At 34.9% G+C, this 21,049-nt stretch overlaps 1 protein-coding gene across 2 annotated transcripts in view; it reads left to right on the top strand.

The window, feature by feature from the left end:
- Positions 1 to 13,868, top strand: part of LOC110452105 (growth hormone-regulated TBC protein 1-A-like) — a 29,641-nt gene extending 15,773 nt beyond the window's left edge. For both annotated transcript variants that reach the window (XM_021500428.1, XM_021500427.1), the window contains 8 exons: positions 2,661 to 2,707; positions 5,219 to 5,330; positions 5,995 to 6,113; positions 7,059 to 7,155; positions 8,018 to 8,081; positions 8,989 to 9,097; positions 10,028 to 10,213; positions 11,901 to 13,868. In XM_021500428.1, the coding sequence (XP_021356103.1) occupies positions 2,661 to 2,707; positions 5,219 to 5,330; positions 5,995 to 6,113; positions 7,059 to 7,155; positions 8,018 to 8,081; positions 8,989 to 9,097; positions 10,028 to 10,213; positions 11,901 to 11,981 (815 nt within the window). In that variant the 3' untranslated portion in view covers positions 11,982 to 13,868. The remainder of the gene's footprint in view (positions 1 to 2,660; positions 2,708 to 5,218; positions 5,331 to 5,994; positions 6,114 to 7,058; positions 7,156 to 8,017; positions 8,082 to 8,988; positions 9,098 to 10,027; positions 10,214 to 11,900) is intronic.
- The last annotated feature ends 7,181 nt before the right edge of the window (positions 13,869 to 21,049 follow it).

The raw sequence follows: 21,049 nt of genomic DNA, 5'->3' as shown, positions 1-21,049 counted from the left end.
AAGGTATCTAATTATGTCTTTCACCAGGAGATATGCACCAGCGGTTACTAAACATCGAATTACTTATTAATTGATATGTTTTTGTAAGCAAGTAAATGTTTTATGTAAAATATTGCTAAAATGAATTGATGTATGCCGATATGCGCACACGTGTGTGTCATGTGTGATCAGATAATTCAAAGAAAACAAGCAACAAAATACACATTTTACGTAGCTTCTTCTTGGTTTTAAATATCATTTTACATCAATGAAAAAAAAATCATGGAAATTTATTTAAAAAAATAAATATTCAGAGATCGATTTTCGGAGCATGAACAGCGTTTTTTTCCCAGATTTTTTGGGTGCGCAAAATATTCGAGTAGAAGCTTTTTTCCCGATTTTCAGCCTCAAAAAGTACCTGCGCAAATTACACAGGTGTGCAAATTACATGGGTTTTTACGGTAATCATGATACTTAGGTATGTTATGTAGACCAGCTGTGTGAATTGTTTTCTCCATTACAGTAATGAGGTCAAAGGTCAACTTTAAGTGCAAATCGGGATTCAAATGTCAACTTTGGTCAAAAGCTTTAAAATTAAAATTTTAAGTCTTAAACAACAATATCTTCAGAACCGTCAGAACCGTTTAAGAGATGTTAAAATGTCTTGTGTTCTAGTTACCAAATGGTCTAAAGTTACCTATATGTCAGTTGCATGTAACAAAAGAAACAGGTGAACGATACAGGCCCTCTGGGCCTCTTGTCTTAATTTAATTTAACTGCATTTAATTTTGGATGTAATTGAAGATTTGCTAGCAGACAATCAAAAAACCTATTGAACCTCTAGATCTACTTAAAACCTGTCCAGCTCACTGTCAGAATGTTCCCCTGAACTTGCCACGAAGGTGACTTTATATAGTGTTTGTAAATCTGCCAAATGAGGATTTCATGTGTTGACAAGCAATTCCAATAGATTGGTGATTTGATTAATTAATGTTTATCGTTTATGTTATATATTGGCCCTGCTGTCAGTGGTCAGTTTCTGACTCTAAAGAGTTTATGTTATCTATAGGCTCTGCTGTCAGTGGTCAGTTTCTGACTCTTAAGAGTTTATGTTATCTATTGGCCCTGCTGTCAGTGGTCTGTTTCTGCTGACACTAAAGAGTGTATGTTATCTATAGGCTCTGCTGTCAGTGGTCAGTTTCTGACTCTTAAGGGGTTATGTTATCTATTGGCCCTGCTGTCAGTGGCCAGTTTCTGCTGACTCTAAAGAGTTTATGTTATCTATAGGCTCTGCTGTTAGTGGTCAGTTTCTGCTGGCTCGAAAGAGGTTATGTTATCTATAGACTCTGCTGTCAGTGGTCAGTTTCTGCTGACTCTAAAGAGTTTATGTTATCTATAGGCTCTGCTGTTAGTGGTCAGTTTCTGCTGGCTCGAAAGAGTTTATGTTATCTATAGACTCTGCTGTCAGTGGTCAGTTTCTGCTGACTCAAAAGAGTTAATGTTATCTATAGGCTCTCCTGTCAGTGGTCAGTTTCTGACTCTTAAGAGTTTATGCTATCTATATGCTCTTCTGTCAGTGGTCAGGTTCTGACTGTAAAGAGTTGATGTTATCTATATGCTCTTCTGTCAGTGGTCAGGTTCTGACTGTAAAGAGATTATGTTATCTATTGGCCCTGCTGTCAGTGGTCAGGTTCTGACTGTAAAGAGATTATGTTATCTATTGGCCCTGCTGTCAGTGGTAAGTTTCTGCTGACTCAAAAGAGTTTATGTTATCTATAGGCTCTGCTGTCAGTGGTCAGTTTCTGACTCTCAAGAGTTTATGTTATCTATTGGCCCTGCTGTCAGTGGTCAGGTTCTGACTGTAAAGAGTTTATGTTACCTATATGCTCTTCTGTCAGTGGTCAGTTTCTGACTCTTAAGAGTTTATGTTATCTATTGGCCCTGCTGTCAGTGGTAAGTTTCTGCTGACTCAAAAGAGTTTATGTTATCTATAGGCTCTGCTGTTAGTGGTCAGTTTCTGCTGGCTCGAAAGAGTTTATGTTATCTATAGACTCTGCTGTCAGTGGTCAGTTTCTGCTGACTCTAAAGAGTTTATGTTATCTATAGGCTCTGCTGTCAGTGGTCAGTTTCTGACTCTTAAGAGTTAATGTTATCTATAGGCTATGCTGTTAGTGGTCAGTTTCTGACTCTTAAGAGTTTATGCTATCTATATGCTCTTCTGTCAGTGGTCAGGTTCTGACTGTAAAGAGTTTATGTTATCTATATGCTCTTCTGTCAGTGGTCAGTTTCTGACTATTAAGAGTTTGTGTTATCTATTTGCCCTGCTATTAGTGGTCAGTTTCTGACTCTTAAGAGTTAATGTTATCTATAGGCTCTGCTGTTAGTGGTCAGTGGTCAGTTTCTGACTCTTAAGAGTTTATGTTATCTATTGGCCCTGCTATCAGTGGTCATTATTACAGGGTACAGGTAGTAAAAGTGAGAGGAACTGATTTACATCAATATCTGACACAGTGCACCTATGCTGTAGATATAATTGACCTACAAAAAAAGTACCTGGGTATTTATAAAAAGAATTTAATACTCTGTCCAATGTTCCTTTCTTTATCATCAAAGCTACATTATTGCAATCTTGTATCAACCTTATTTGTAAACTTGTGACTGTATAAATTATCTCTTTTCAGTGAAACGATACTGCAGGAAGGGGATCCCTAATGAGCACCGTCCAATGGTAATTATACACACATAAAAATAAAGTTAAATACAGTGTGCAGACATACAATGTTCACTACATGTTTAGATTCTATTTAAGATAAAAAGTACCATCAGATTTAAATGTATTAGGAGACCATTGTCAGTATCATGAACCATATTGAGTTATTTTCAACAAAAGTATTTTGTATTTATAAATAACATCTTGAGATGCATCATACAGAATCATAGTTGTTTGAAATTTCATTGCATGTATTTGAGAAAGAAAAGAAAAAAGAAAAAAAGCATCAAAATGGAGATAAATACATTGACAAGGGAAGTAACTGAAACCAGAAAAGTCCTTTTTATTGCTTCATTGCCTATATATTTATAGTTTGGAAAATAAATTAGTCTGAAATGGAACTTTTCTTTGCAGCTATAACTAGTGTGTAAATACTTGAATTATACAAAGTTTATAATAAAGATGGTAATATTAATATAATGCACAATTGTATTTGATCGTACAGAATATTATATAGTAAGTTAGACTATATACACAATTACTGTATAATGAATAGTGCTTGAATAATTTAACTGCCCTACATTTTAACATTCCACGGTTTATTTCTTGTTAGTAATCACTCTTCTTCCTTTAACCCTTTCACCACTGTAGACCATATTGGACTCATCCAGATCAAAGCATGGTAGAGTCTACTAAAGTTACATAGGGGTAAAAGGGTTAAACACATAAATATTGCATGTAAATGTGAATATAAATTACAGAAACATTAAAAACAAACAAAAAAATCATTTCTAAAAATGTTTCACTGTAGAAAGATTAATAGAATCTTCCCCTACCTTGAGGGTGTGATAGAGAAATCTCCAACCCAAGGGGTGATAGAGCCGAGGGTTAGACAACCAAAACAATCACCCCGATGGTAGGAGATTTCTCTGGCACACCCTCAAGGTAGGGGATGAATTTTTTTCTCCCATCCTATTATTTCAGTCACAACTCCACCGATATTTCAGTCACAACTCCACCGATAGTAGTGTAAATAAAAACACATTTGGGGTATGAATTTCGTTATTCATTTTTGTTGACGTCACAATTACCGGTGACGCATTTTAATGACGTCACAATCAAACACGTGCTAATCGGCACAAGGCTATCTCCCCCTAGGGGGTGACAAGCTGATCTTTCCCGGCTAAAACGGGAAACACACCTGTGATATTAAGAAGATAACACATTGATCCAATTACTATGAAGAACGAAAATAGTTTATGGAATCCATATATATATTTTTCTGTATTGATTTACTATATTTGATACAACTACCCAACAGAGGGCTAAGGTTCGACCAGTGTGTGCAGTACTAATTTAATTATACCTATTTCTAGCAATCTGCCCCTTGGCCGTTGTGTAACTGATATAGGCAGATTGTATATATGTCATATACCTGGTATCTGTATTATCAAAGTAAGATATTTTCTTCCTTTTGTAAAGGGTTTCTTAATTAATTAAGCTCTGTTTCCACCAGATTAAACGGGAAAAAAAATTCCTTTATTTTGATTGAATCAAATATTTGTTATTAAAAATAATTATCATATGAAAATTGATTTGCTCGAAAAAGTGAACAATAGTTTTCAATGAAACTGCAAGTTTTAAGATGTTTGTTCCCTGTACTTAGTACGGTTTTATTTTCTCTTTCCTCCTAATTCCTTGGGGCCGTGGTAGCCAAGTAGTTAGGGCGTCTGACATTCTGCTACCTCACCTAGCCCTCCACCACTGGGTCGAGGGTTTGAGGCCTACGTAGGGCAGTTGCCAGGTACTGGCCATAGGTCGGTGGTTTTCTCTGGGAAATCCCGTTTTCCTCCACCAACAACACCTGGCACGTCCTTAAATGACCATAGCTGTTAATAGGAATAAACCTCTCCCCCACCCCCACCCGCACCAAAATAAACCACCTAATTCTTTTCAGCGGTGTGTCTCAACGCATCCGTCTTCTTCTGACAAAAAAAATCCCTTCTCAAAACCAATCAATGGTCTTTGTTCCATTTCAACAATACCAAAACTGAAACGGCAGGGAGTGATTTTTTTTGCAGCTAGGGGTACTCCCAATAGAAAAAATGTTCTATTTTTCGAATTCACCCCTTTAAAACTCTCGATTGTGAAATCTGAAAAAAAACATCCATAAATATATATCCGGATAAATTTCTCCATAATTCAGCGTATGTAGGAAGGACAGGACGGTCATGTTGTAATATAGATAGGCTTAATTAAAAGTTGAACAGTCTTACTTAACCCTTTCACCACTGTAGACCATAATCGACTTATCCAGATCAATACATGGGAGAGTCTACTAAACTTGCATAGGGGTGAAAGGGTTAATAACTTCAGAGTTGTTAAGAATTGATCACTCAATTTTCCAAATTTTCTTATGCGAGTGATTATATCCCAATTTCCTCCCAGGGTCCGTTTCCAACCCCCATCCCTTATATATAAACCTTTGAATTACCTGGCATTATCTGTATGTAATGGTCTATGATGTAGGTATGGATGTGTGTTAGTGGTGCTCAAGAAAGTATGGCTTCCAGCCCTCTCCTGTACCAGACCATCCTAAAAAGCCAGCATGATGAATCCACTGTGGAAGCCATCACAATTGGTCAGTATTATTCTATTGTGGATACATGTTACAAGCCAAAGCTTGGTAGTTATCTGTCACCCATATGTTAAACTTATCTTTATTGTCTCGCCGCGACGAAGTAGTGGAAGCGAGACTAAGGTGTTGCTTTTCCGGTGGCGTCAACATTAAGTTTTTGCAAGTAAGTTTCATTGAAAGTATAAGTGCTAGACCAACCAAACTTCGACCAAAGATGCATCTTAGGTAGCACATCTCCACCCATGCATTAAATGCTGGATGTGGCCTACCTTTTATGGTTCATTGACTTTGTCAGCATCTCCATCAACATTAAGTTATTGCGTTGAAGCTATAAGCCCTAGACCAGCCAAACTTGGACCAGGCACAAGACATATCATTTTCATGTCGTCTACATTGAATTTATTTCACCGATATGTGCTTTGATGGTCAAAGCAGTACACAGGCGAGACATATCAATCTGAATGGCTTGTGTGAGATTCATATATATGGAAATCTTCTATCAGATACTTGATTAAAGTACCAGAGTGATTCGGAAGGCTGTACCACAGTAAGGATATGTTTACAGTTGAATGGGCCTGTTCTTATAAATCTATCTGAATTTTGAGTTATTTCAGTTTTGAATGCGCAGGTTTGACTGTATAATCTAAATGGTTGATTGTTTTTGCAGATCTCCATAGAACGTTCCCCGACAACATATACTTTAGTGCTAACGGTAATCTGAGAGGACCCCTGTTTAACGTTCTGATAGCTCTCTCCCACAAGAACAGTGATCAGGGCTATTGTCAGGTAAGTCCCAGCTGTGTACTGTCTACAAAGAGAACGTCACAGGCCAGCATCCCTGTGTACAGTATAACCCAAATTATATATTTCGTAGGAAAAATTATCAGGTCTTGTGTACTCTTATATTAAATTAACAAAAAACTATGATCAATTTTGAGAATTTTCGTTCAATTATGAAAAACCCAACATGTGTTGATGACTTCATAATGCAAATGAGCATGGCATCATTATCTCATATATATTTAAGCCTGTCCCATATATAGTTAAGTCTGTCCCATTCATTTCTCTTAATACCCTGGACAGGTGTTTCTGCACTTTTACCAGTGCGAGATTTCCTTGTAACATCTGAACCTATAAGGGATGTTACAGATCCCTGTTTAAGGTGACAAAAAAATATATATGACAGTGGTTAACCTTCCTAGTTTCAGGAAATGAAGTCGATAGAGTGATGACAATGAATCAGGATGGGACAGGCCTAAGAATCTTTCCCCAATGGTTGAGATTCCCCTATATATATCTCCCACAAGGGGGTGAATGATTCTTTTTCTCTTACGTATACCCTGTTCTCCCATTGTGTATCATATACACAATGTAATGATAACATTACATGCCAAATTCAGGGTTGACTTGACGTTGATAGATTATTGACGTGACGTCATTGTATTGTTTAAGCGACGTCATACTATTGTTATGAATAGGGGAATCCCCCCGTCTCAACCCTAGGGTGACACAAGGAAATCTCACACCAATAAAAATGCTGATACTACTGACCAGGGTAGGATAAAACCCAATCTTGCTTAGTTATAGAAAATAGATTTGAGGAATCTATAAATTATCATACTGTTCCCATGATTTGCTTCAGGGACAACACACACACATATAGATGAGTAGGGGTATTTAATTTATCCCTTGGTTTACTATATTAATTGGTAGTCTGATATGTCTTTGTAGGGTGTCAACTTTGTGGCTGGTTTACTTCTTCTGATCGTGAAAAATGAGGAGAAAGTGTTCTGGTTGCTTGATACACTGATGAATGATATCCTGCCAGGTACGTTATAAGGAAGTTGACCATGTCCGTGATGTAACAAATGTTTTCATTGATCAACAACCAGGGATTATTGTATAGACAATAAAACACACTTGCAGCCCTATAATTCATGCATGTGTGATGCTGTTGCAAAACTTGCCCCCATATCAAGATCATGCATTTCTTACATTTGACGTAGTAGAATAGATATAATAATAAACATATGATTGTTTTTTATCACATTGGTAAGAGTTGATTATTTTTGTCCAATTTTTCCTCACTTTTGTTACATAATTCACCATGTTACATGCACCAATGTTGATCATTTTGTAATTTTTAAGAAGACATGCTATTTAATCGATATCAGCCTTCTAATTTGTATCAACAATAAACTTTGAAGGACTAAGAATACTAACAAATGATACCCCTATGGGTTCAGAATAAGCCTGCTGTATCACACTGTTAAGTAGCAACTTGCAAAGCTGTAGGTTTTCTTCCATTTAAAGTCTGTTCTAATCCATTACCAATAAATAAGACTTGGGCTGTTTTTCCCTAGGAAAAAAAATAAATAAATGGAATGAAGGTTTATTAATTCTTTGATACTTTTTTAATGCCATATTGTCACATACATCAAATTAAATCAGATTGCTGTAATTGTGGTCCTGTTTAGGTTTTGGCCTTAATCACCTAATGAACAGGTTTGAGGTATTGTGATGACCACAATGGAAAAGAATAAATCTGCACCATTACCTGGTAATCTAGGGGATCTGTTTGCTGTAGTATAACTTGCTACCTGTTATGTTTCAAGTATACGTGTACCCGTTTGGCGTTTACGAGCATTCAAATTAATTAATAATTTATTTATTTATTTGGTCATTTTCAGATTTTTATGCTCCAGACATGAAAGCCACACAAGCAGAACAAGAACTGTTAGGAGAAATAATTAAGTATGTATGTAAGGAGGATCAACTTATATGTTACTTGTGAATTAAAGGAATAAAAAGTTGAAACTGTAGTAATGATCTTAAGGTCCAACTATAACTATGTAACAGGCTTTTTCAATGCCTTCGCTAGGAGTCATACCCGGGACCTATGGCTTACTAGTCTTGCACTCTACCGAATGAGCTTCTGATAAATTCTCCCCTAGCCAAGTCCGTAGAAAGCAGCTAATATTTTACCAGGCTGACAAGTTTATTAAGGAAAGAGGACTTGAATGATTTTCTTGCATATTTTCTTGCATGTATTTTTATACATGTGCGCTTTCTCGAGCACCTTGGTATGTCGGAACAGATGTCCTATAGGGAGGTTGTCATGGCAATTCAAATACAAGGCAGGTGTATATTGCGATATTAAAATGAAAATAATACTGGAACTTACTGTAATATCTGTATTATGCATGTAAGATCTAACACGAGTTTCCATTTCATATGAGATTTATGAAATGAGTCTAAGAATTTTTCAATTAAGTGAGCCACTTGCGAGCTAAAAGGAAAAATTTGTGACGAGTTTCATAAATTTCATATGAAATGAAAACGAGTGTAAGATCCTTTTTATCACATAATCAAGATTTGTGTAAAACGACAATTTTCATGCAACCTTGAAATGTAAAAAGCCGCCATTTTCACTCCAGTGTGTAAGTCTGTGACGTCACGTATTTGTCTTAGGGGTGACGTCACAATTGAAACAATTGAAACTTACAACCAATCACAGGGCTGATAGGTCATATTACATGGGTTAATACGCAAAAAAAATATTACATGGGTATATATTCACTGGATAACAGTACATTATGTGATAAAAGAGGATATGTAATGTGAGAAGCTTTGACCTTACCAGTAGACTGCTGTGTTACAGATGGAAGGCCCCAGATCTCCACGCCCACCTTAAGAAGATGGATATACAGTGGTGTTTGGTTGCCACCAAATGGTTCCTCTGTCTCTTCGCCGATGTCATGCCAGTTGAGGTGGGGATATTCTTATCAATTCATGAATTTGAATCACTAACCAATTTAAACATACCTATTTTTATGGCATTGTGTACAGTGTTGATATTAGATTTTTAAATTTGATTTGAAGAAAAATAAAACAGTGTAGGAAATATGGTTTCTTAACTAATGTTATTTTAATGATTTAATAAAGTGGAACACTTTTTGAGGAATACACACACAAAATGTTATACATCTGTAAAGGGAAGGTTTAAAATCCCTGAGTGCAAAAAAATATAGAATTATGGACTTACGTTGGCGTCTATCGGTAATTTACGAACCTGGTCTGAGCAGTTTTCATATAGGCTTAAGGCTGAGGTCAATGTTACTCGGACCAGGACTGTTAATCAAGGATAGACCAAAACTGAAGTCCAGATAAAATTTTTTTATTATTTTACATTTGACCCACTCATCCTCTATGTCGCATTAGAATATAATTATTGATGGACAATCAGTTTTAAATCATAATCGATAATTGGTTTGTAATTGGAAGTAGTAAACTGATCAATGAACAATTGCATAATCGGTTTCTAATTTTATGGGACTTGATACCAAAATAAAGTGAGAACACCACTATTACATCAATAGACAGAGTGGCTCACTATGAAGTGATTTCAAGTAATTTTTATGCAGGTTTACCAATCATGTAATAAATCTCATAAGCATATATGACTTTCAATGCATTTTTTACATTGAAAACATTAACACTTTGATTTCAATGAAGAACCAATTATATCAATAAGGGAATTTGTAATCGATAATCGGAATCGGAAAGGTCAAACCAATTGATTTTCAATTATAATCGATCATCAGCCCGTCACTGAATATAATCACTCAAAATTATAGGATTGCATTTCAGTTTACAGTGGGAGGAAAGTTTCCTCTATATGACGTTCTATTTTGTTGCAGACTACATTAAGGATCTGGGACTGTTTGTTCTATGAGGGAGACAAGATTCTTTTAAGAGTAGCGGCAATGTTAATAATACAAAACAAGGACCAGTTTCTAAGATGTCGAACTTTCACAGAGACTATGGACTTCTTTAAACAAATTGTTAATAATCCGAAGATAACCGATTGCCATGCTTTTTTACAGGTAAGAAATATAATCTTTTGTCACCGTGAGTCATGTTTGAGTATAGCCTAGTAGATTATTGTAATTATAATTCCTTGCCATAGATACACTGTGTCCATCAGTTCTCTGTAAGTCTGTCAGTATATCTGGGACATATTTAGTATTCTTAGTCACCTATTTGTTTCTTGGCACTTAATTTCCTGGCATTGCAAATTGTTGCATGTAAAAAATGGGGTATCATGACATATTGTGAAAAGAGTTATGTCCCTTTATTGACTATTGGTAAATTGTCTGTCCGGCAATCTCATACACTTTGCATGAACGATGTACATTTGCCAAAATTTTGTATTTGTACCTCTTGGGATGCTTACTAGATTCAGATCCTTTGCCAAATATGTTATTTCCCTTAGTTTGCAATTATTGCTTTATCTTGGACATTCCTTATACACTATTTCATGTATAATTGTCAAATTACGTTTGTATTGTTAAAGTCATATTTCATTCCCCACTGTAGGTAGAGTTATTGCCCATTGTTCATCATACAGATTCGCTTTGTCTTGGACATTCCTTATACACTATTTCATGCTAATTGTCAAATTACATACGTGTCATTAGGGATTGTGGAATGACTCAAATGTTCAAGTCAGATTTCATTCCCCACTGTAGATAGAGTTATTGCCCTTTGTTTATTATATCGCCTTGTTTTGGACAAACCTTACACACTCTGTAATGAACAGTTATCAAATTAACTTTGTACCACTTGGGATTGTGGAGTCTCTTACCCTGGACAGGGATATCCACCATTTTACCTGTGTGAGATTTTCTTATCCCACCCTAGGGTTGAGACAAGCAACACATGTTCTTTGCACGTTCTCAACAATTGTCTGACGTCATAGCAACAATACCATGACGTCACGGCAACAATACAATGACATCACGTCGACAATTCAGTCGCATCACATCAACATTGTCTTGCATTGATGTAACGTTTATATCAAATACAAGGGCAAACAGGGTAAGAGAAAAATAATCATTCACCCCCTTGGGAGTGAGACAGGGTGATCTCAACCCTCGGGGTAAGATTCTTAAGCTGTCAAACACTCGGCAAGCCTCGTGTTTGACAACTTAAGGATCTTACCCCTCGGGTTGAGATTACCCTGTCTCACCATCAAGGGGGCGAAAGATTCTATTAGTCTCACATGTTAAAGTCAGATCTCATTCTTGCTGTAGATAAGATTTTTTTGCTCTTTGGTTGTTTTTTTTATATGCCCAAGTTTGTCTGGAGGTAAGGGACTTTGATTGCTCGCAATACTTTGTCTTGTTATGTATATTTTCACAGTTATTTTACATGATTCTGGTTGCAATATTCTGAAGAAAAATATATTTACTTCTAGTTATGAACATGTTTATGGTAATTTTTTGTGTCAACAAAGCCCCTGTTGTGTGCCCTCTCTGTATTTCCATAAATTGAAACTAATATCTGATTTTGATTGAAATAACAAAAAAATCTTTGTAGAAAAAACAAGACTGCATTGACTGACATATTGATGTTTAAAGAAGACATACGTTTATTTTCTAATAATTAACAATGCACAATTATTGCTATATTAATCTTGATGTGATAGTATAATAGCTTTGCATTGTTAATAGAAATAATCCCTTTTCTTGATTTTGATGATTATAATGCATGTTTCTTTTACTTTTCCAGAAATGCTTTACGGAACTCGGACCATTTCCAAAGGCAAAAATAAAGGCACTGAGAGAGGAGTGTATGCAAGGAGTAAAATGAATAACCATCACATCAATATTGCAGAATATTTATCTGAACAAACCGATAAAGAAATCCAAAATACAATTTACGTTTGTGATACAACCAAGATCTCACCCACAACTTATATATAACTGGGGTTCAATGTCATTTTGCTTTATTAAGTTTTGTTTTTGTTTAGATGAAAAAATAATATTCTAACTGTTGAGTTTTTGAAGATTTTTCAGCATTTATCACACATTTTTTATGGAGCCTTAGACACAATAAATGTTTAGCTCACCTGGCGCAAAGTGCCAAATGGCTTATGGTATGTTTTGGCATCAATAGTCTTTCTATCAACTTTTGTTGGTAGAGTGATTCTTCTTAAATACTTCAAGACCTAGGGTCACAATATTTGGCTGTAAGTAGCTGGGATGTAGTACATGTTCTCATATAAATGACCTAGACTTTCTTTGAAGGTCACAGGGGTCAAGTATGTTGAAAACTTCAAACAGCATTGTCTAAAGAGTTATGAAGTTTCGCTTTTATATTGAACCATGATGTTTGCTTTACATGATGTAGGCAAGCAATGCTATTCTTTTTATATGCTATTGTGTTGAGGTCAAATGTCAACCTTAAGCACTGGCTTGGCTGGGATCACAGGCCAACATTGGCTATAAGGGGTTAAATTCTTTTTTGGAAGTTTTGAAGTTCCATAACACCTACAGTCCACATTTGGCTATTAGGTACCTGGGATCATGGATAACTGACCTTGACAAACTTTCAAAGTTACATGGGTACTTTACCCTATAAACTTATATCTGCTTAAAATGTGTAGCTTTAGTCCTTGAATCACTTTTGAATCATTTGAGATACCCCCCCCCCCATTGTCATTTGTTTGCTTGTTTTGCATAATAAAGCAAACCGTGCTATGTCAGGATTAGCCTTGAGGTCTGGCCCTGCTTCTAGGGATTTATATTAAGTATATTCACTATAATAATAAGCGTTTCCCCAATATTTTACACTTTATACAGATATCAACCAAATTTTCTGTGAAGCTTGGTTGGTCCAAGGTACCTTGGAATTATTTGTTGTTTAGAAGTGGAATGCAGCTCCCTTGGGGCCAAAAACGGGTAATTTCAGCCATAAGTTTTTAAAACCTTACTAAGAACCCTTGGGACCAAGAAATCAAATGTTACATTAAGAAGGGGTGTTGTGCCACTAGATGCTGAATGGTGGAATACAAAATGGGGACTTCTTTGCAATATATCTTTTAAATGAGAATATTTTGTCATAATAGCTTATGTGCCACAGTGAGTGTAAACACACAGGCCCTTTAGACATCATGTATTTTAAATTGTAGATGTAGAGAGGAGTATTGGAACAAGTATTTATTTCAAAAGGACAAGTTTGTATTTCGGTTATGTGTTTGTTTCAGTGAGATTTAAACATAACAGGTATACATTTTTTAATTACTTGATTATTTTGAATACAGTGCACAAATGATACCTGGCGCCCTAAGACCTGATAATAAGTCTCGGCTTTTTTTCTACTTGGTTATGATTTGCAGGCCCATTTTCATAGCTAGCTGTTTTTCAGGGCAACCATATTTTTTAAATATTTCGACAGTAAGCCATATATGGCTTATTTTCAAGGCTTGGAGTGAGATCCCTACGATCGCCAGACCTAGGATTGAGTATTGATAGATAGAAATCGAAATTGTCGGAAACACAAGAAATCTCAATTTATAGATTTGAACTGTAATTGTTGTACTTACCTGTTGTGTGACATTACAAAAAATCAATTCAAGATATAATTAAACCCCCTGCAAGAAGTTAGGGGGTATACTAGAATCGGCTCGTCCGTGCGTCTCCACCCCTCCGTAGATTTGTTTTGTTTAGATAACTCCTTCTAAAGTAATAGCCGATTTCAACGAAACTCTCCAGATATGATAACCACCACCTGAAGTTGTGCATCCAGATATTATGTTTTCATTCTGACATTTTTTTTACAAAGTTATCGCCCTTTGTTGAAAAAATCCTTAAATATTTTGTCCGGTACAACTCCTTCTAAAGTTATGGATCCTTTTCAATGAAACTTTCCAGATATGATTACTACCACCTGAAGTTGTGCATCCGGGTATTATTTTTTCATTTTAACCCTAAAAAAGTTATGGCCCTTTGTTGGAAAATCCTTGTTCGGACAACTCCTCCAAAACTGGTGGGAGACTGGATTGCTTTGCAATGCTTTTCCTTAGTAAGCCTTTAGGTTACAGTTCTGGTTTATATAGGAGCGGGGGTATTAGTTATCCTTTGGCTAACAGTTCTAACAGTTCTAGTTAATATTTGGAATACAAGACCTATTTTTAAGGACGGCTTACTTTCAAAGCCAGCTTATTAGCTTATTTTCGATGGAGGCTTATTATCAAGGTTTTAGGGTATTTGTACTGCTAAGGTGACACCTATTGTTAATGACCATGTTTTGATTGTATCTTGTTAAGTAATTTAGCATGTTGTGGCCTTCGCACACACTGATGGTACAAGCTTGCCACCATATAATTGAAATATAAACATTGATTAAAAATGTTAACAATAGTTGGAGGACACAAGAGAAGTGCTAATTATTGAAAGTTTGGATATCTGGTAGTCAGACATAAGGTGTTCTGATGTGATAGCATTGAACCTAATTAACAGGTAAAGCGTATATACTGTTGTCTTTTAGACAGAAGTGTTGTGTATAGATTTACTACACAAATTATGATTTTAGATTTTAGAGTAAAATACTCAAGATGGAAGCTCTCAGTTTGCTTTGCATATCTTTATCAAAATAGATTATATGAGAGTAGAGAAATTGTGCATGTATTTTTTTATATGATATATTTTTTGTTGCCTCATTCCATCTAGTCATTCCAGTATACTGTAAGTTTTTTTTGTTGTTTTTTAAATGAAAAGAATCCTTTTAATATACACGGTGATAAGTGTCAGCCTTATTTATGAGACTTTTTTTGGTCTATAACTAACAGGATATATATTTATCCTGCAGGATGGTTCTTTCTTCAGCAACTTGGACTTAATAACAGTAATATTTTATTTAACTGTACAATTAAAATGACTTAGACAATACCGTATTAATCCTGCAATAGGCACCACAAAGTCTCTTACTTAGGGTAAGTGGGCTAATTACAGGACATTGAAATAGCATGTTCTGGGCATTACAGGACTACCGAACTGCAGTAGATTGTGGCGGGCTTATTACCAAACATGGGCTTATTGTCGGGTAAACGTGGTTGTCATGTTTTGATGTAGTTCACACAAGACATCCTAATTACATATCCATAAAAAAGGGAACAAATTTTAATTTGAAGCTTTCTTGGATCTATCTTTTTTAGGTCACCTGAGCTTTGCTCAAGTGACCTATTCCAATCGCTTTTCGTCCGTCGTCGTCCGTCGTCCGTCGTGCGTCGTGCGTAAACTTTTACATTTTCAACTTCTTCTCAAGAACCAGTGGATGGATTTTTTTCAAACTTGGTCAGAATCATCCTTGGTAGATGAGGCTTCAAAATTGTAAAATTGGGATTCCTACCCCAACCCCTGGGGCCAGGGCGGGGCCCCAAAGGGAAAATTATCCAATATTTCAAAAATCTTCTTCTCCAGACTCAGAGGTACTACAGTGATTTTCTTTACGTGGAAAGAAAGATCATCAGGGGCTTTATTTAAATTGAAAATATCAGGACCCCGAGCTATCCGTTCTCCCTTGGGGAGGGGTTAACGTTTAATATAGTTTATATAGGGAAATAACACTTTTCGGTATATATTTTATCCATTTTCAGCAGAAAATTGCTCAAACTTAGTCAGAATCATCTTGGGTAAATGAGAGTTTTACTTTGTAAAATTAGGATTCCTGCCCCATCCCCAGGGGCTAGGGCGGGGCCCCAAAGGGAACATTTACCAATATTTTCAAATTCTTATCCATTGATGACATGACAAGTATTGTATTTCACTTAGTTTACATGCTGATTTCCACATCACATCTAAACAATAAAATAAAGCTACCAGTATCTATGATATAACTCAGGTGACCGCTAAGGCCCTAGGGCCTCTTGTTTCCTTTTATAATTACATATCTCAAAGACCCCATCATTGAGGAAAAAATAGCTTTCCTTCTGATTGCAGAATGACCTGATTAATATGATATAAATGTAAAGTGAAGCCTGAGAATACCGACATTACTAAAATTGTCTAAACCAAACAAAGTGCTAGATCACTCAAGGTGTCGGATTAGACAGGTTTCACCACAGTGTAAAAAAAATAGATGTGTCTTTGACCAGTTTATTGTGGAATGTTGTCTACATTATTGTGGAAGTGATTTAACAATTTAATTATGTTTTTTTAATAGTGAATTTAATTGATATATGTCTAGTACATTTTTGTAGTTGATGAAATCCAAATTATTTCATCATTTTTTATTTTCATCATTTGTTACAAATATCTTTTTAATTGTTATGATTCACAAAGTCCCATTGATGAAAAAAACCGTCTTTGATTATTTATTAATGAACACTTTTTATAGTGGCACGGGTCCTGGTCGTGAGAACATAAAGACAGGTGTCTGCTGTTCCTTTTTGTATACCCGTTTTATGTATACATTTGTACCAACAAATTGTGTCAAAGGGGTCCAACCATTTTTTGCGAAGACAATGGAGTCCAAGGTAAAGAACAATTTATTAACAAATAAGTGTTATAGTTACAAGGTGATAGGGCCAGGCCTGCTCGTTTTAGACAATTTCCCATGTGTCTGCAAATATCATTAATCATGCACAAGCCATTCATTTTTATTTTAAATGAATTTGTGGTTATCATATTTTAAATATTAATACTTCACGAGTGTCTGGATCAAGTTGCATTTTTTGAAAAATATTAACCTAGATTTTAAATATATTCAGTGTTTAAATATCTGTTTTAGTGAATTAAAAGATGGAATATTTATACAGGTTACTGACTATTTCTTTAGATCGCTGCGTCCATAGCCTGTCACAAACTTACTGAGGTTTACCTACTTACAACTGCGTGTACTTAATCTTGTGTGAAAAATAATAGTTACAGACAGAATTTAAATTTTACTGTACACTGTATATAGATTGATAGAAGTTTTGTTTCTACCTCTCATCAGTGGTCTTGGTAAGTTGATATCAACATTAGGGCATCTGAATATTGTTATTAAAGATCGTTTTACTTAATTTTTGTTAGATATTTGTTTTTAGCGTTTTACCTCATGTGTATACCATGTATATATATAACCATCATCTTGTTGCCATAAGTCTGATTTGTCTACACAATTATAATTTGTGTTCACATTAGAGCTAGACCCAGTGTACAGAGGACATAACAAACCACTTAGTAGCCTTTACCCACTTATGTTTGTTTTTATTTTATTTTTATTAAGTGTTGAATAAGTGAAAAACATGAAGAAAAAAACAATGAGAATATTTGTCAATTTTAATGCTTGTTATCAATTATGAAGAGTCTTTTATTCCATTTGAGGAATATATGTGGTGGTATGTATGAACATAATTTTCTTCCTCATTGGTGTCGAAGCACCTGTACCCAGATTACTCGGATCAGATGTTTGACTGTGAATTGATATCATTTAAAGAGACATATCTTTATCAATGAACATGAAAATCTCAAACAGCAATGTAAATACTTTTGCTGCGTGTTAGTATTTATGACTACATTCACGGAATGTTTCACGAAGTTGTAGTTGTCATGAGCTAGGAGACTGATGATACATTTGGAATAGTCACTTTTACCTGCAGAGAAAATGATGCGGATCATATATTCGTAAGTGTAAAATAACCCTGCAGATACCTTTCCATGTTAACGTATAAACTTCGAAATAATACTGCCTAACACAAATATAACCAGTGGGGCCATGAGAAATTAATTTCAAATAGAATTTGATATTAATATGATGTGATGTTTGAGAGGACATATCTAAAGATTGGGACTACAGTATAATGTTTTCGAGTTTGATTAAACAATTTCTTGCTTGTTATAAAAACACAAATGGAGACAAAGTTTTTGTTTACATCAATAACGATAAAATACCAAGATTTTCCTACCTCGCTGACTTTAAAAAATCTTCATTAAGAACATATCATATTTTTTTCAGGACAGCGAAATTCAGTGCTTATCAATAAAGATCAATTTATAGTACGAAGTACCCAGTGATATTATTGTGATGCTGGGTGTCGGTTATAGAGAAAGCTTGGTACTGTTTAATACCCGAAGGACCACTTATACTGCGAATCAGTTTAGTAAATGTCTGTCGTGAACCAGTGTGGTAGTTAACACACTACACGATATGTATGGTGCTTTCAGAATGATTAAGTTTTAAATGTTGTTGAAAATGCTAGTAACCTTGTCAAGTATGTCTCCATATGGGAATGATTCAGTGTTCATTTTATTTCTGCTTTTGTGGTGCAGTGAATTTTTCGATAATAATTACTTAAATTATGTTGATGAATGAGTGGTGTTGCTGTATTAGAAATACGATGTTTTTAATATCAGTTAAAAAGTTGCAACTGCATCTTCGATGAATGTTGAAATTTTAATCTGAATTCCTTTTGAAATTGTAAAATCAATCATTGTGCTGTATATGATAACTAGTTTTGGTACAATCTTGTGCTGTATATGATAACTAGTTTTGGTACAATCTTGTGCTATATATGATAACTAGTTTTGGTACAATCTTGTGCTGTATATGATAACTAGTTTTTGTACAATCTTGTGCTGGAAAGAATACATATTGTAGTACCATTTTGCCATTTTTGACAAGAACAAATATTATTGGATCAGAGATCCATATTTTGCAAAATTGTGATTAATTATTGCTAATAATAAAATGCACTTGTATCACCTTGGTAATTAAGGATTTTTTATTTGAAATATAGACTTCACTCCAAATTTCCATTAATTTTATGTTCTGTATCAAAAAGTGTGCATGTCCTTGTATATGTAGGTAGAAAATGATGTAGATACCTATATATTATTTCACCAAATACGGACCATATTTCCAAGAGAAACATTTTTTTCATCAAACTTTTGACTGAAGTCTTGAAGTCTTAGACTTTTTCCATAGTATTGATGTTTCTGGTACAATGACCAGTCTGATTCAGTTGAAAATATCAGGAAAAATGTCTTTAAAAAGACAAGAGAAATTGAGAGGAAATTAGCAGGTGCTATAAACTACTAGAAACCATGAGAAACCAACTTGAATGGACTGGAGGGTTGAGAGTTAGACTCGTGCTTTACAACTAAATAACAGCCACTGTTCATGCTTCTGTGGAATAGAACAAATATTAACTGTTGTATATTCAATTCATTGAATTATATAATACATCGAAACTTTAAATTTCTATTCCAATTTTAAGATGTTGAAAATGTTAACTTGTTATCAATTATATGCCAAAAATGTTTGAAAAATAAGTTGGAAATGTTTTCCGAGTCCTGCTTATCTTATGTAACTTCAACACCAACAATTTAACTTTAAAATCAATCTTTAATATTGAATGATGAAACTATAGTAATTTAACAATTGTTTGACCTCTATTAACATGTACAATATAGACTATCTTCCATTGTGACATCACCAATTCGTGACAATTGTTTCCCCGATATGAAACAGGAATAATGTTTTCCCCAAGACAAACAAACGATTTCCTATATGTAAAATCTGAACATTTTTAAGAAAAGTCCCCAAACACATGTGATGGTTAATTATCATGGTTCTCTAACCCTCGTAAGTTAATTTTTTAATTGTAAAAAGACACTTGCAATTGGTATATCTCGTGTCTTTATAAATTTTAAAATTAACTAAATAGAGTAAGATAAACACCATAGCCAACCATCGCTCGTTGGTAAATCCTCTATATACCTGTACATTTAACTCAATTTGCTCAGTGTCAATATTTTATATGATAATCAGAATTAATATATATGTATGTGTACCTCGTAAGTGATTTCACTGTCTCATGCCTCAATAAAATGAAAATCTGCATAAATCAAAATTATTTATTCTTTTTGATGGTTATTACGAGTTGAATAGATTCTACAATGACTTTATTTATCTCATTAGTTCCTTATCAAATTTAAAAAACAAAACTAAAGTTTAGATTGATAATGGTCACAAGTTGTGGAACTTCTTTTAGCCACAATGAGTGATCAACTTAAAAATGGTCAGGTCATGTAGGAACATGTTTAAAGTAATTCACTTTGCTAATTGATATGCGAGTTGTACAGCTATGTTACAGTTCATTATATCAAAATTTTCTTTTAATTCAAAAAATATTTTAGAATTTCTGAACATAGCAGTTGAATGTCAGAAATTGAAAATTGGTCGTTCTTCTTGTATATTTGTTGACTGTGCAGCACATGTCATCTTTTCCTAGTTAATGACCTGCGGTAAATGGACATATGCTTATCAGCTGCTGCCATTAAATCAGTGTTTCTGAGATAGAGAAACCTGTAAAGCAAAGCCTCCACTGATTCTAGCGTAGCCATTTCTGGTGGTCGGGAGGTAGTGGATAGCACACTTGACTTTCACCAAGACAGCTAAGGATGAAAATGTATCAGTTCACCATGTGAATTTTCTTTGGGTATTCTGCCTTTCTCCAACATGAAAACCCCATGCGTTCTTAAACAAATTGGAAAAAAACTTGTAGTAATTGTAGTAAAAATAAATCTTTTTTAAATTTTAAACGTTTGTACAATCTAGAAGCATGTAACCTTTTTCTGTGTAAATTTACCTGTTCATCGAAAAAAAATGTAAGTATATGTATATAAACACCTGTGATTTGTGTTTGCAGTGGTTAAGGCATCTGTCTGACCACTGGTTCGAGGGGCAGTCGCCAGGTACTGGCGGACGCGGTTGGTCGATGATTTTTCTCTGGGAACTACAGCTTTCCTCCACCACCTAAACCTGGCATGTCCTTAAATGACTATAGCTGTTAATAGGACGTAAAACACAAACAAATCAAAGTCTTGTGTTCAGTTTACACAACTCACAGTGTATGACAGGATCTAATGTAGCAAAGTAAAACAAGACAAACA

This window comes from Mizuhopecten yessoensis, unplaced genomic scaffold (genome assembly GCF_002113885.1).
Source record: "Mizuhopecten yessoensis strain PY_sf001 unplaced genomic scaffold, ASM211388v2 scaffold6411, whole genome shotgun sequence".
Taxonomy (NCBI): Eukaryota; Metazoa; Mollusca; class Bivalvia; order Pectinida; family Pectinidae; genus Mizuhopecten; species Mizuhopecten yessoensis.
The sequence above is the reverse complement of the archived record's forward strand: the minus strand, read 5'-3'. Positions and strand labels throughout refer to the sequence as shown.